Source organism: Oryctolagus cuniculus, chromosome 20 (genome assembly GCF_964237555.1).
Source record: "Oryctolagus cuniculus chromosome 20, mOryCun1.1, whole genome shotgun sequence".
Lineage (NCBI taxonomy): Eukaryota > Metazoa > Chordata > Mammalia > Lagomorpha > Leporidae > Oryctolagus > Oryctolagus cuniculus.
In genome coordinates this window covers 39,184,243-39,198,151 of record NC_091451.1, presented here as the reverse complement: position 1 = coordinate 39,198,151, position 13,909 = coordinate 39,184,243, and the positions used below count along the sequence as shown (strand labels likewise).

Below are 13,909 nucleotides of genomic sequence, written 5' to 3'. Positions count from 1 at the left end.
CGCCCGGAGCCCGTGTGGACTGCACTGTGATGGCGCCGCCTGTGGCCAAGCCCGTGAGGTCCCTGTGCAGCACGGAGCTATGCAGGCGGGGATGAGTGTGGGGAAGCCACACCCAAGGCTCTGAGGCCCTCAGCTCCCCTACCCCTCCCTGTGTGGCCACCTCCCACTCTAAGGGGATCACAGCCCACCCTGGAGTCCACCACCATAGGTGCCACCCCCCCATTACCAGTCTGCCCCGCCCCCAATGCACCCCGCCCATCTCGTCTGCCCTGACCCCCATACTGCCAGGTCTCCAGGCCTCCACTCTGAGTCACACCTGGGTCTATGCACTGCGTGCCCACAACAGAAGGGGAAGACAGTGCTCCTGCTTGTCCCCTGAGTCACCCCCTCCCCCCTGTGCGGCCCCCTCCCATTCTCAGGGTGTCTGCTGGGAACAGAGGAGCCCTTGCTCCCTGGGCTGCGCCTGATCTGTCAGGGCCTCGGGGCCTGGACCCCGCCCTCCTCAAAGTCACCAGGACCACCAGGTCCCCAAGGCCAGTTCCGCCCTGTCCCTGTCTGCTACCCAGTCACGTGGCCGTGGTCCCCAGGATGGGGCTGAAGCCGTGACAGGGACTCCTGGCTGTGAGGGTGACAGCGGCACCTGTGGACCCCGTGGCCTCTCCCTCCGTGGCCCTGCCCGTGGTCTTCCCAGGACGGCCCAGCTCCCGTGCCTCTGCTTGAGCTGTCCCTGCGGCAGCGCTTGGCCCAGGGGCATGGGGCTCTTCCATCGCCCAGAGCAGAGGCCCCCAGCTCAGGGCACCTGCGCCCTGGCTCCCCAGGAGTGGGCTTGTCCAGGGACATCCCTGCCCCTCCCCAGCCTACCCCGTGTGCCCTGGCTCCCTCATGGGGCGTCCCTGCCCTGCCCCAGCCTACCCCGTGTGCCCTGGCTCCCTCATGGGGCGTCTCTGCTCTGCCCCAGCCTGCCCTGGGGTCTCCGTGTGCATCCCCTGGTGGGGACAAGCAGGTTGAGGGATGCAGCACTTCCTGTGCTGTCATTCAACCTGGGGAAATGCCCACATTTCAAGGGGCCGGGTCTACCCTGGGCCACAGCTCTTCCCCACACAGCGGTTCTGCTCTTTTCAGGTTGGGTCTGGACTCAGCCGGGACCTCAGTGTGCACCGGTTCCTGTTATGGTAGCAGCGTTATCAGTCCCTGAAATGCTGCCATGCCTCAAGCCTCTCTCTCTCTCCATCATGTGATCTTCGTGAAATGATCAACCCCTGGGGGCTTCGGTGTCCCCGCTGGGAGAAGCAGGTCCGTGTAACTTGCCATGAGGTTGAATCAGATCGATGTAAAGAACACAGGTCCCCCGCCTGGAGCATGGAATCTGTGTGACCGCCCCATCCCTACGGTGGCCTTTGCTGGGCGACCGTGGGCAGCTGGAAGACGGGGTGCAATTCCTGAGAGAAATGGGAGGGAAGAGGCGGGAAGGGCGGCGGGTGCCCACTTCCGACACCAGCTTTTCTAAGCAGGGTCTGTCCTTAGAGCGCCTGCTAGGTGTGTCTCTTTCTGATTGGAAGAGATCCAGCGACACCTATTTAACCCTAGGGGGCTTCACTGTCGCCCGGAGTCACCAGTCGGGGGCGGGCAGACAGCTGTGCTAGGATCGCAGCGAGGTGCAGCCGGGAAGCGGGACAGCATCGTCTCTCAGCTTTGCCTGCTTCCTCACGCTTTGTAAAGGTGTGTGAGGAAAGCAGAACACGGCTGCGGGGTCCAGCCGCCCCCGGATTCTAAACACAGTGCAGGCAGGGCAGGCAGCAGTTTCGCTTGCTACGCCACGGCACCAGCCCCCAGGTAATTTTTAAAAGTGTGTGCATCAGAAGACCTTATCCACATACTAAGGAGACAACCAATAGAGAGAAAATATCGGGAAATCGTGTATTGGATAGGAGGCAAGCATCCAGAGCAGGCAGGGAATCCCTAACACTATACGACCTCGTCAAACAACCACATTCAGAAATAGGTGAAAGACCGGAAGGCGTTTCTCCAGATACCCGCGTCCTTAGCACGCGAAAGAACTCAACCTCACAGCAACAGGTGCTTGCAAATCCAGACTGAAGCCAGCCGTCCCCTCACAGCACTGTGAGAGCTGCCCTTGGCATACGGCCTCGGGGAGCAGGTGTGGAAACCAGAATCCTTGTCCACTACCACGCTCATGTCCAGCGGCACCGCTGTTGCAGAAGTATGGACGTCCTGTATCAGCTGGCCCACCGGTTCCACTTCCGGGAATTGTTAAGTCGAATGAAAGTGGTGGACCCTCCCACTCAGCACGTTAGGAAATGAGGGTAAATGGTTCTCTCGCTCAAAGGCTACTGCTGGCTGCACGGCCCCCACGTGCGCCCCCAGAGCCCACCTCAAGGGCCCTGTTCCTCCCCGGGGAACAGGGGGCACTTGCGCAGAGCTGCGTATCTACAAGGTGTGCAGAGTCGCAGACCCCGTGTGTATTCCCTGGAAGCCAAGCATTCAGCCTCTCCCAGCCACGGCCACAAAACAAATCCGATGCCGAGAGCTTCAGAACCACGCCTGGGAGGCGGGCGCTGTGCCAGCCGTCTGCCCGCCTCCGCCCGCCCGTCCTGTTTGCTGGGTGTCAGCTCAGTTCACCACGTTGGAGGTGGCAGCATTCTGAGCCCACTTTGTCACGAATGCTTCCCAGTTCCAGAACCCCTTTCTCGTCCAAATAAATGTGGTTAAATTTAACTGGCATCGGAGAATTCCTCCACCCCACCCCACCCCACCCGACCCCCCCGAGCGGCTGTCCCCAGCAGGATGCAAATTTCTACCCCAGGAACAGGGAGCCAGAGCCAAGGTGCTCACCGAGGCCTCTCAAGTCTGCAGGTCTTCTAGGCGAGCTGAACTTTTCAATTTTTTAAATTTCTCTGAAGGGCAATAAGGGAGTTTTTTGTTGTTGCTGTTTGTTTTTAAGATTTATTTATTTGAGAGGCAGAGTTACAGAGAGAGGGAGAGACAGAGAGAAAGGTCTTCCATCCGCTGGTTCACTCCCCAGTGGGCTGCAACAGCTGGAGCTGGGCTGACCCAATGCCAGGAGCCAGGAGCTTCCTCCAGGTCTCCCACGCAGGTTCAGGGGCCCAAGCACTTGGACCATCTTCCACTGCTTTCCCAGGCCACAGCAGAGAGCTGGACTGGAAATGGAGCAGCCGGGACTCCAACCTGCCCCCACTGTAGGCGGTGGCTTAGCCCACTACGCCACAGCACCGAAGCCGACCTTTTGGATTTGTGCTCACTTCGTGTCCCAGCGCTTTGACTTTTTTGAAGCAACTCTTTTTTGCTTCCATCTCTCTTCTCTCCCCTGCTTTGACGTAGTGGAATGAGCCAGGGGCTGTCAGACAGAATAGAAGTGGGTTCAGAGTTGATTTGCATTCAACAGTTTGAGACCAGATTGAATCCAGTTAAAGGCTTGGGGCTGGTATTTTTTATTTTCACTTATTTAGGGTCTTTTTTTTAACCCAGCTTTCGTCCTGGGGGAGAGCATACAGTGCCTCACCAGGGAGTGTCAGTTCGCACAGGTCCCATGGAGCGAGGCTCCGTAGATGGATGAGGTCAGCCCAACCAAGGTCAGCTGGAGGTGCAGTCGCCCCACCACATGGTTTTGGTTTGGATAAAATCACCTATTTGTGGGTACATTAGACGGGGAAGGCACAAGATCTTCAGAAAAGCAATAGGATGTATTTTAACTGGTGCTCGGAGACACATCAAAGACTAAACGAATTTGCCTCCTAAAACAAAACAAAGTTGCTTTGCACAAACCCAAATAAAATGCTGAGCTACACAGGAAGGGTCTGTATGGCCCTGGACTGAACAGACCCTCTACACTACCTGGATTTCTCCACTTCCGTCCTCTGGGAGAATTGTGCAACACTAAGTTACGGTGTAGCTGCAGACAGAGAATTGTGCAACACTAACAGTTAACGGTGCAGCTGCAGACAGCTGATGGATCTGCCACACAACCCTGCAGACTGAACGAGGGTGCACAAGTCGCATAGGGCTAAACTCATTTGGGATCCCTGCTGCATGCCCTGAGCTAAAGCCACAGAGAAGAGTGGTCCTTGTGGGCACTGAGAGGTCATGGCCACGGCCACGGCCACGGCCAGCCTGCAGTCAGGCGCAGTATCTAGGGGAGGTCCTCATTGTTGCAACCATTGCACCAACAGCTGGACTGGCGGAGCCTTCCTCTGAGCTAAGAAAGACTCTTCTGCGGATCCTGCGTGTTGTGGAAAGGCCACAGGACTCCAGTGAACAGGCTCACACCTGGTGAATTTCCTCTGTGTCTTTCTCTAACCTCCAGTGAAACACTGCTGGTCGCTCCACGCTACCACCTTTCCGTGGCCTCACTTTGACAATGGCGAAGACCACAGCCGTTAATACAGCAGAGCTAGTGACTCCTTGAGTCGGTTTACAGGGAACTTCGCTGGGAGATCACGGGTTAATTCTCACTTGCACTAAAAGCTCAGAAGCGTTCCGGTCAGGATTGCTGTTAGTACCCAAAAGACATGGTAAACCTTAGTTTAGTTAACATGCTATTTATCATGTGAAAATTTTTTAAAAAATATTTATTTATTTTATTTGAAAGTCAGAGTTACACAGAGAGAGGAGAGGCAGAGAGAGAGAGAGAAAGGTCTTCCATCTGATGGCTCACTCTTGGCCACAACACCCAGAGCTGTGCCGATCTGAAGCCAGGAGCCAGGAGCTTCTTCCAGGTCTCCCACGCAGGTGCAGGGGTAGAACCAGGCTCCCCCAATTTATAGCTCGGAACTTGTTTGCCCTGGGGCACCCTGGCCCTTGCTGATGGTGGGCAGTCATCACCCAGGGCGAGCACGCTGCGTGCTGCTCCTAAGTCCGTGTCCTGGGAGCTGCAGGGGGAATGCAGGTGCACGGGCAGCCTCCCCCTGTGTGGCACCAAGAGGACCCCACCGTGAATACAGCCAGAGAGGCAGGTGCCCCGGGGACCCTAGACCCTCCTTCCTCCCTGGAGGGGGAGGTGTTGGCTGGGGGGGCAGCCCTGTGCTAGGTCTCAGTGGAGCTGGACTAAAGCAAAAGCATGGCTTCTCCCCGTCACACCCTGCTCTGACTTTGTTCCCCGGTCGCTGTTAGAGGAGGAAGACGAGCGTCGCACACATTCTGCTTCTTGGATAAAAGTGTTCGCTGTGTTCTGGGACAGCATCTGAGCATTGGCAGGAGTTCCAGGGAGGCCCCTGGGTTTCTGGGGCTGATGGGTCCAGGCCACCTGTGTGTGGGCGTTCCCTGCTGGCTGACCTGCTCTTCACTCTCATCCCTAAATTCTGGCCACAGTCAGCAGTGCACTTGTGCAGGCTGCCCAGTGGCCTTGGATGAACAGGGTCCCTGCCTGGAGCAGAAAGCTGCTATGGTCTCGATGTGGTTGACCCCACAAGGACTCCTGTGTGACACGCTGGGTCCTCAGTGAGGTGATTGAGAGGTTTTTGATCTGTAAGAAGTGGGACCTAGTGAGAAGTCAGTGCTGGGGCACCTTGCTATCAGAAGAGCGTCTTGCAGTTCTCACGGGGCCCTGTGCTTGTTCTTGGGAAGGGGATTGGCTGTGAAAGTCCAGCTCCCACCCTTCCGCCTTGACAAGTGATCCCTTGTCCCACACACATTCCTGCCCTTTACTCCAGCCACCACGGGGGTGGCATCTCCAGTGTGGTGGGTTCTGTTTATAGTCAGAAGACAGGAAAGGACCAGCAGAGAGGACCTGGCTGGCTCAGTATGGGACTGGTCTCCTGGGCATGACTGGCATCTTTGTCCAGCAAGACCAGCAGCTCTCATTGGCTGAGGCTCCCTGCTCGGGTTGGGGTGTGGTCTGAGTGTTCCCCAAGGGGCCATTGTGATGGAAGCTTGTTTTGCATGGTGGTGCTGGGAGGAGGTGGCTGAACCTTGGGGAGAAGCATCCCAGTGGGCTATCCTTAGGTCACCGGGGGTGTGCAGTAGATTTTGTGTGGCCCCTTCAGTTCTGCATAGAGGATTTCTACAAAAGGAACAGCCCTGGAGTGTGTGTGTGTGTGTGTGTGTGTGTATTCCTGCATCTCTCTCTCTCTCCTTCATCAACACATGACCCTTTGTTTGACACCTGCTCCTGCCATTGCCAACCATTTTTGCCATGAGACCCTCACCAGCACCCAACGGATGCGGGCACCTTGTCCTTGAACCCCCAAATCTCTGAGCTCAAGCATGTCATTGGCAGGTCGTTGACTTTGTCAGGGGACAAAAGGCTAACGCACGCCCTGGGTTACCAGGATCTACTTGTAGGTGATGGTATCACTTGCTCATCAGGCCAGGTTATGGGGAGCTCTGTGCAGGGGCTGCTTTGGGTCAAATTTATCACTCAAGTGTGGACTAGGTTGAGACCAAATTTAGTTTACAATAACAATTCTTTCCCAGGGTCATCCCCTCTACCTTGAGAGGTTGCCCAAGACCGTGGGCACAGGTGACACCACCATCCTCAGTCTTGACAATGAGTCCATTTGACCTCTGCTTAGTGCCCACACCTCAGTGTTCAGTGAGGTGGGTGACTGTTACATTTCATGTTTTGTTATTCCAACTGCAACGAGACCACCCAATGTGCAAAGACAGCTACGCGTGGGTACTAAAAACTTCCCAGTGATCACAAAGTCAGAGCAGGGTGTGACAGGGAGAAGCCATGCTTTTGCTTTAGTCCACGCAACCCCTGCCTCAAACACCTTCTGAGATGTTCCATGGCAGCTGCCTTTAGTTCCCAGGGGGTCTGAGCATTAAAGCCTGGGACGTGATCGGAGGCTGGGAAACAGAATAGAGCAGGACCAGGCACCACTCCGTCCTGCTGCTCCTGTGTGGCCTTGTGCAGGTGGCGGCCTCCCTCCTGCTCCAGGGCCTCAGGGTGCAAGCAAAGGAAACGCTTCTCCCGCAGTGCCCAAGTGCCTCTGCAGGACGCTCCCTTCGCTGGAAACCCGACAGCCACAGAGGAGGGAATAGAGGCCCAGTGCCCCGAGTTCCTGCTCCTTACAGTTCACCAGGATCCTTCTAGAAGGAAATAGGACGGCTATCGTCAGCTCATTCCACGTGGGAGACGGAGGCTGAGATGGGGTGTTGAGGTCGGTGGTTCAGGAATCTCAGGCAGCTGCTGAAAGGGGCGGCCTGATGGGATCATTGTGGAAGGCTTCACGAGCCACAGTCCTGAGCCTCACTGTGCTCACGGCAAAGGGAGTGGAATCCCACGCTCGCCACGTGAGTGCAGAGCACGCCGCCTCCAGGTGATGGCCTGAGTCACTCCAACACGTCTCTGGGCCCCAGGAGAGAAGGCACGTGTGGCGTGGGCTTTTGCAGTGTCTCAGTGTCACTGGTCTGCATCCTGCTTGGGGTCGTGCATGTCAGACTCGACAGGAGGGGCTGCGGGAGGATGAGGGGTCTTAGGTCTGTCCCCAAGCACGGCTCTCACAGCACAGGAGGGGCTGCACCCTCCTGGTCACGACAACCACTCCTGCACGGCACTCGGCTCTCGGCTCCGCCCCCCGCTCTGTGCGGACACAAGGAGCTCCAGACACCGCCCAGGACAGGCTCCCTGGTAGAAAGGGGCCTGGCGACGGCACACGGCTGACACTGATGGAGTCCCCACGGCTCGGGTGCCCGTCTAAGCCCTGGACGTGTGAGGATTCCCTGGCTCTACTCGACGACTCCAGGAGGGGCTGAGCAGGAGAGAGCCTGGGTCTCTGGTGGCCACAGGGCTCTGAGACTCTGTCCTTGCTGGTGGCCTGGCACCTGGGGTTCCGCAAGACTAAGCCACTTCAGGGCAGGACAGCCAGGCCCTGGGAGGTGGCCAGCCCCGGGCAGCCCCGACGGCACCTGCTGTACCTGGCCAGGGGCTGGAGCTGTGCCAGGCTCATTTCAGGACAGGAGTCTCTGGTCACATGGGAACTGAGTGTCCCCACGCCCCCTGGACAGCGCTATAAGTCCCCGCAGGCTGTGCGTGCGGTGGGACGCCAGCACCGCTGGTCCAGCCCCACAAGCCGCCTGAGCACCCGCAGGTTCTGCTGAGCCTCCTGAGCTGCCGTGGGGGTGAGTGCTGGGCCCACTCCACATGGGGGAAACTGAGGCACGCAGCGCTGTACTCCTGTGGCAGAGCCAGGACTGAGCGCTGGCGGCCAGGCCTCGGTCATGGTACGGGGCAGTCAGGTGGGAGACGCCATGGCCTCACTGGGCAGCTCCCGGCACACAGGGCCCACATGGACAGGTGCCGGGGAGGGGGAGCTGATTGAGTGCTCCTTGCCCTCCTGCTCCTGCCCCGCCTGGGCTCAGACTCAGCCTGTGTCCCCTGGGCCTCACCTGGCTCCCTCCCACCTGCAGGGTCCGGAGGAGGACCCCCACCACAGCCCCTCCCCACTGCTCCCGGTCCTCCTTGGGGTCCTCCTTTCTCCTTCAGCTCATTTGAACCCCCAGCCGAGCCGCAGTCCCAGACCTCAGGTTGCAGATTCCTGCCCACCCCCTCCGCAACCTGGAGGAGAAAGGGGGGCCCTCTTACCTCTGGCCTATGGTGGCCAGCTACCCAGAATCCCACAGGCGGCCTGGGTCCTCTCACTTCTGCAGTCTCTGTCCACCCTCCTGCCACAGGGGCCCTGCTCTTGACCTCTTGGTTGCAGCTGTGGCCCCGAGATGGCCAAGTGTTCTCTAACCCCTCTGGTAACCTGGCTGCCTTGGCTATCACCCCACCTCCGTCGCACCTGGGCCCGTGACCCTGTCTTCCTGTGCCCCCCTCCCTCAATCTGACGCTGGGAGGTGCAACCCCCTCCCTTTGCCCAGAACCCTGCACTCTGCCGTCCCTCCCGTCAGGGCGATGTCCCCGTGGCACCCACATACCCACTGAGGATGGGGTCAGCGGGCTCACTCTTGGTCCCAGTCTCACACACAGCTGCTGCTCTGCAGACCTGGGCTCAACACACCTGTTGTCAGCACACCTGGGGCTTGCTGGGGACACCAGGGCTAGGCCACTGAGTGGCCATCAGGGGGCTCTGCCCATGTGTGGGGCAGAGACCCCAGACTCTGCTCAGGGCACGCACAGGATGGCTCCGGGGCTGCGGCTCCAGGGAGGGGCTCAGTGAGCGCATCCCCGCCTCTCCTGCAGGGAGAAAACTCTCAGGGGATGGCACCTGCTGTACTCAGTGCAGCTGGCCAGAAGCGGGCACCTGTGCTCCCCAGCTCTGCCTGGTCGGCTGTGGTCCTTGCTCAGCTTCCTAGCATGCCTGCCTCGACTTCCCCACCTTGGAACAAGGACGCACAGGACGCGGCTCGTGGGCAAAGGCGATGTGTATGAACGTCTCGGGGACAAACGCTGTCCCTGTGCGGCTTTGCCTTCCCACGCACCTCGACGAGGGCTTCGGCATGATCATCCAAAGCGAGGACACAGGTGGTGCTGAACACCACTCTGTGTGTCTGGGACTTTCAGACTCCTGTAGTGGTCGCTATAGAGCATGGGTTGTGAGACTAGATGCCAGCCCCCTGTGGGCTGCCAGAGTGCCACCACTCTTCCCCTTATCTGACTGCATCCTGGCGCCACTTCCCAGTCTCCGGCAACTGTGATCCCTCTCTTCTTCCCCAAGTTCAGTTCTGGTCATTTTCACAAGCAAAGAAGAACAGGTGGCATTTGTCAGGCCGAGCCTGGCTCCTCTCACCTGCCACAGTTCCATCCACCTAGATGCAAATGAGACACTTTTCTTCTTCTGTATAGTTAGTTGAATAATATTCTGTTGTATACACACCACACTCCATTTATCTGTTTATCTAGTGATGGACACTTTGGCTGATTTCATGTCTTGGCTGCTGCAACTACTGCAGCAATGAACAGAGGAGCTCAGGTACAGCTTTGGAATAACAATGTTGTTCCGGTTATGTACACACACCCCAGTAGTGGGACTGCTGGATCATGTGGCTGTTTCCTTTCTATTTTTTTAAGAAATCGCCACACTGTCTCCACAGTGGCTGCACTAATTTACATTCCACCAACATGCATAAGGCTCCCCCTTCTCCACATCCCGGCCAGCATTTGTTACTCTGTGTTTTTGATGCTGGACGTTCTGACAGGGGTAATGTGATATCTCACTGTGGTTTTGGTTTGCATTTTCCTCAGGGTTAGTGATAGTGAGCATTGTCCAAATATTCATTGGCCATTTCTATTTCTTATTTTCAGAAGTGTGTATTCAGCTCCTTTACCCATTCCTTTATTGGACTGGTTGCTTTGTTGTTGTTGAGTTTTTTGAATTGCTGATAGATTCTGGATGTTAATACTTTCTTGAAGAAGTTGCTGCAAATATTTTTTCCCATTCTGTCCAATGTCTCCCTCTGTTCACTGTTTCTTTTGCTGTGAAGAAGCTTCTGAGCGTCACGTAACCCATCTGTCTCATTTTGCTTTTGTAATCTGCACGTTTGAGGATCTCACCCAAGAAATTTCAACCTAAAACAATGTTTTCAATGGTTTCCTCCGTGTTTCCTCTAGCATTTTTACAATTCAGGTCTTACATTTAGGTCTTCGATCCATCTTGAGTTGATTTTGTATATGGTGGGAGGTAGTGATCTAACTTCATTTTTGACAGATGTATATCCAGTTTTACCAACACCATTTATTCAAAAGACTATACTCTCAGCATTGTATGTTCTTGGCACCTTTTCAAAGTCAGTTGGCTGTATGTACTGGATTGATTTCTGGGCTCTTTATTCTGGTCTATTTGTGTACATGCTGATTTCTCTATCGGCACCACGCTGTTTCAATTACTCTAGCTTGTAGTGTGCTTTGAAGTCAGGTATTGTGATGTTGCCTGCCTTATTTTTTTCCTTAGGATCACTTTAGCAATTCTGAATATTCTGTGGTTTCATAAGAATTTTAGGGTTGTGTTTTCTAATTCTGTAAAGACTGTATTAATATTCTGAAGGGGATTTCATTGAATTTGTGGATAGTTTTAGATAGTACCGACATTTTAATAAAATCAATTATGTCAATCCATGAACATGGGATACTTTCCCACCTTTTGTATTCTCTAATATTTCTTATTTCAATGTTTTATAATCTTCACTGTGGAGATTTTTGCTTCTTTGGTTAGTTTTACTCATTGGGTGCTTTGTAGCTATTATGAATGGAATGGCTTTCTTAATTTCTCTTTCAGTGAAATAATTATTGGTGTATAATAATGCTACCTTTCTCTATATTAATTTTTTATCCTACAACTTTACTGCACTGGTTTAACAGTTCTAACACCTTTTGGTGGTGTGGTTAGGTTTTTCCATATAGACATAAAGTTACATCATCTACAACCATGGATTGTTTGAGTTTCTCTTTTCCAATTTCAATGTATTTTGTTTCTTTTTTCTTCTGAATTGTTCTTCCTAATGCTTGTAACACTTCACTCAATAGGAGTGATGAAAGTGGGCATCTTTCTCTTGTTCTAGATTTGAGGGGAAATGCTGTCAGTTTTTCCCGATTCAGCATGATATTGGTTGTGGATTTGTTAAGATATTAACATTAAGGTATGTCCCTTGTAGACTTCATTTGTTGAGAGTTTTTTATCATGAAAAAACATCGAATCTTATCAAATGATTTTTCTGCCTCTATTGAGATGGTCAAATGTTTTTGTTTTCAGTCTGTTGATGTGATTTATTATATTTCTTTGTGAATGTGTGAATGTTTTGATGTGTTGTGTTTTCATTTTCATCTGCTGCAAGAAAGTTTTTCATTTCCCTTTTAATTTTTTCAATGATTCACAGTCACTCAGGAGTATGTAGCTCAATTTCCATGTATTTTCAGAGTTTCCATTTTTCTCTGCTGTTGCTTAGTCAAGATTTTTCCATTGTGATAAGAGAAGACACATTATACGATTTCAATTTTTAAAATTTATTGAGATGTGATTTGTGGCCTAACATATGATGTAATCTGGATAATGTTCAAGTGCTGTTGAGAATATAAATTTTGTAGCTCTTTGGTGAAATTATCTAAAATATCTGTCAGGTCCATTTTCTCTGTAGTATAGTTCAACTCTGTGACTTTCTGTCTGAGGATTTGCTCATTGATGAAAGTGGGTTGATGAAGTTCACAACAATAATATTGCTTTCCATCTTTCCCTTAAGATCTAATAATATTTGCTTTATATATTTGAGTGGCCCTGTTTGGGTGCATACATGTTGACACCTGTTATATCTTCTTGCTATTTAGAATCTTTTGACAATATATAGTGACTTTGTCTCTTTTTACATTTTTAAAGTCTGGGCTTTTAAACTTATTTGTATGTGGAGGAGGGAGAGATACAGAGAATGAGCAAAGGAGGCAGAAACACAGATGCAGAGACAGCTGCTATCCACAGGCTTATTCTCCAAATGCCTTCAATGGCTGGTGGCTGGGAGCCAGGAACACAACCCAGGCTTCCCTCTTGGATGGCAGGAATATAGTTACTTGAGTCACCACCATTGCCTCCCAAGGTCTACATTGGAAAGAAACTGGGTCAGGAGCCAAAGCCAGAATTCTTTTGCATATTCTGATATGGGATGCAGGTGCCTTCAGCACTACAAAGAACACCCAGTGCCTGTTGCATCTGATAAGGGCACAGCTACTCATGCTTGCTTTTGGTGTCTGTTTATAGGGATGCCTTCTCCCATCCTTCTCTGTTAGTCTATGTGTGTCCTTAACAATGAAGTATGTTTCCTATAGGCAGCAGATAGTTTGGTCCTGGGTTTTTATATTCCTTTGGCCAGTTTATATCTTTTTGGTTTTAGAGTTTATTGAGTGACACAGAAAGAGAGATATCTTTCAGCTGCTAGTTTACTCCCCAAAATTCTGCAATAGCCAGGACTGGGCCAGGCCAGAGGTAAGAGCCAGGCACTCCATCTGGATCTCCTACAGATACAGCAGTGTCCTAAGTACTTTAGCCATCACCTGCCGCCCCCCGCAGGATGCACATATGCAGGTTATTGGATCCAAAGACAAGGAGAGACTAGATCCTGGGTACTACAATATGGAACGTAGGCATTCCAAGCAGTGGCTCAACCTGCTGTGCTACAATGCACACCTCAGTCTATATCTTTTGACTGGAGAATTTAATCCATTTACATTTATTTGTTAATATGGATAGGTAAGGTCTTATTCTTTTGCTGTTTTCTGATTGTGCTGTATTTCTTGTTCCTTTCTATCTCATTATTTATCATTGTTGGTGAACAGCATTGTGCAGAGGTGGCTTTGATCCTTTTCTCTTTTCTAATTTGTGTGCCTGTGTTATAAGTGAGTTTTATTCTTTTATGCTTTTTCATGGATTGTAGAAATCCGTTAATCACCACTTGTACGTCGAGTCTGGTTGGGATGAATTCCTTCAGCTGGTGCTTCTGAGAGAAAGATTTATTACGCTCTGGTATGTGCAGGACTGCTTTGCTGTTAGACCCAGCAGTGCTCCAGGTGGGCAGGTGTCATTTCTTCCCAGACTTGGAATATGACATCCCCTTCTCATTTGCATGGTGAAGCTTGTGCTAGCCGTCTGCTGTTCCTCTGGACTGAATTCCCTTATACGTCATTTGTCACGAGTGTGGCAATCCCTGCCCCTCTCTCTCTTGCAGGATGATGCCGTTCTCTGCTGTGTGGGGTCTCCTCCTGCTGGCAGGCCTGTATGGCCAGGTGGCTGGCTCCAAAGACAAATATCTTGAGGAAGAAGGTGCATCCCAGCCTGATCTTCAGGACCCAGAGATTCCAGCCTGCCAACAGATTTACCACAGCATTGCTGATGTTTTTTTAAACTTGTACCAAAACCCGAAATTCTGGCCAACAGACACCAACACCTTGTTCTCGCCAGTGAGCATCACTGCTGCTGTTGCCACGCTCTCCCTGGGGACCAACGCTGAC

At 52.7% G+C, this 13,909-nt stretch overlaps 1 protein-coding gene across 1 annotated transcript in view; it reads left to right on the top strand.

Moving 5' to 3' along the window:
- The first annotated feature begins 7,994 nt into the window (after positions 1-7,994).
- LOC100358221 (alpha-1-antitrypsin-related protein) overlaps positions 7,995-13,909 on the top strand; it is an 11,172-nt gene continuing 5,257 nt past the window's right edge. Inside the window, exons 1-2 of the mRNA XM_070065648.1 lie at positions 7,995-8,100; positions 13,627-13,909. The exon at positions 13,627-13,909 is cut by the window's right edge and continues 358 nt beyond it. Of these exons, the coding sequence (XP_069921749.1) occupies positions 13,628-13,909 (282 nt within the window). The 5' untranslated portion in view covers positions 7,995-8,100; position 13,627. The remainder of the gene's footprint in view (positions 8,101-13,626) is intronic.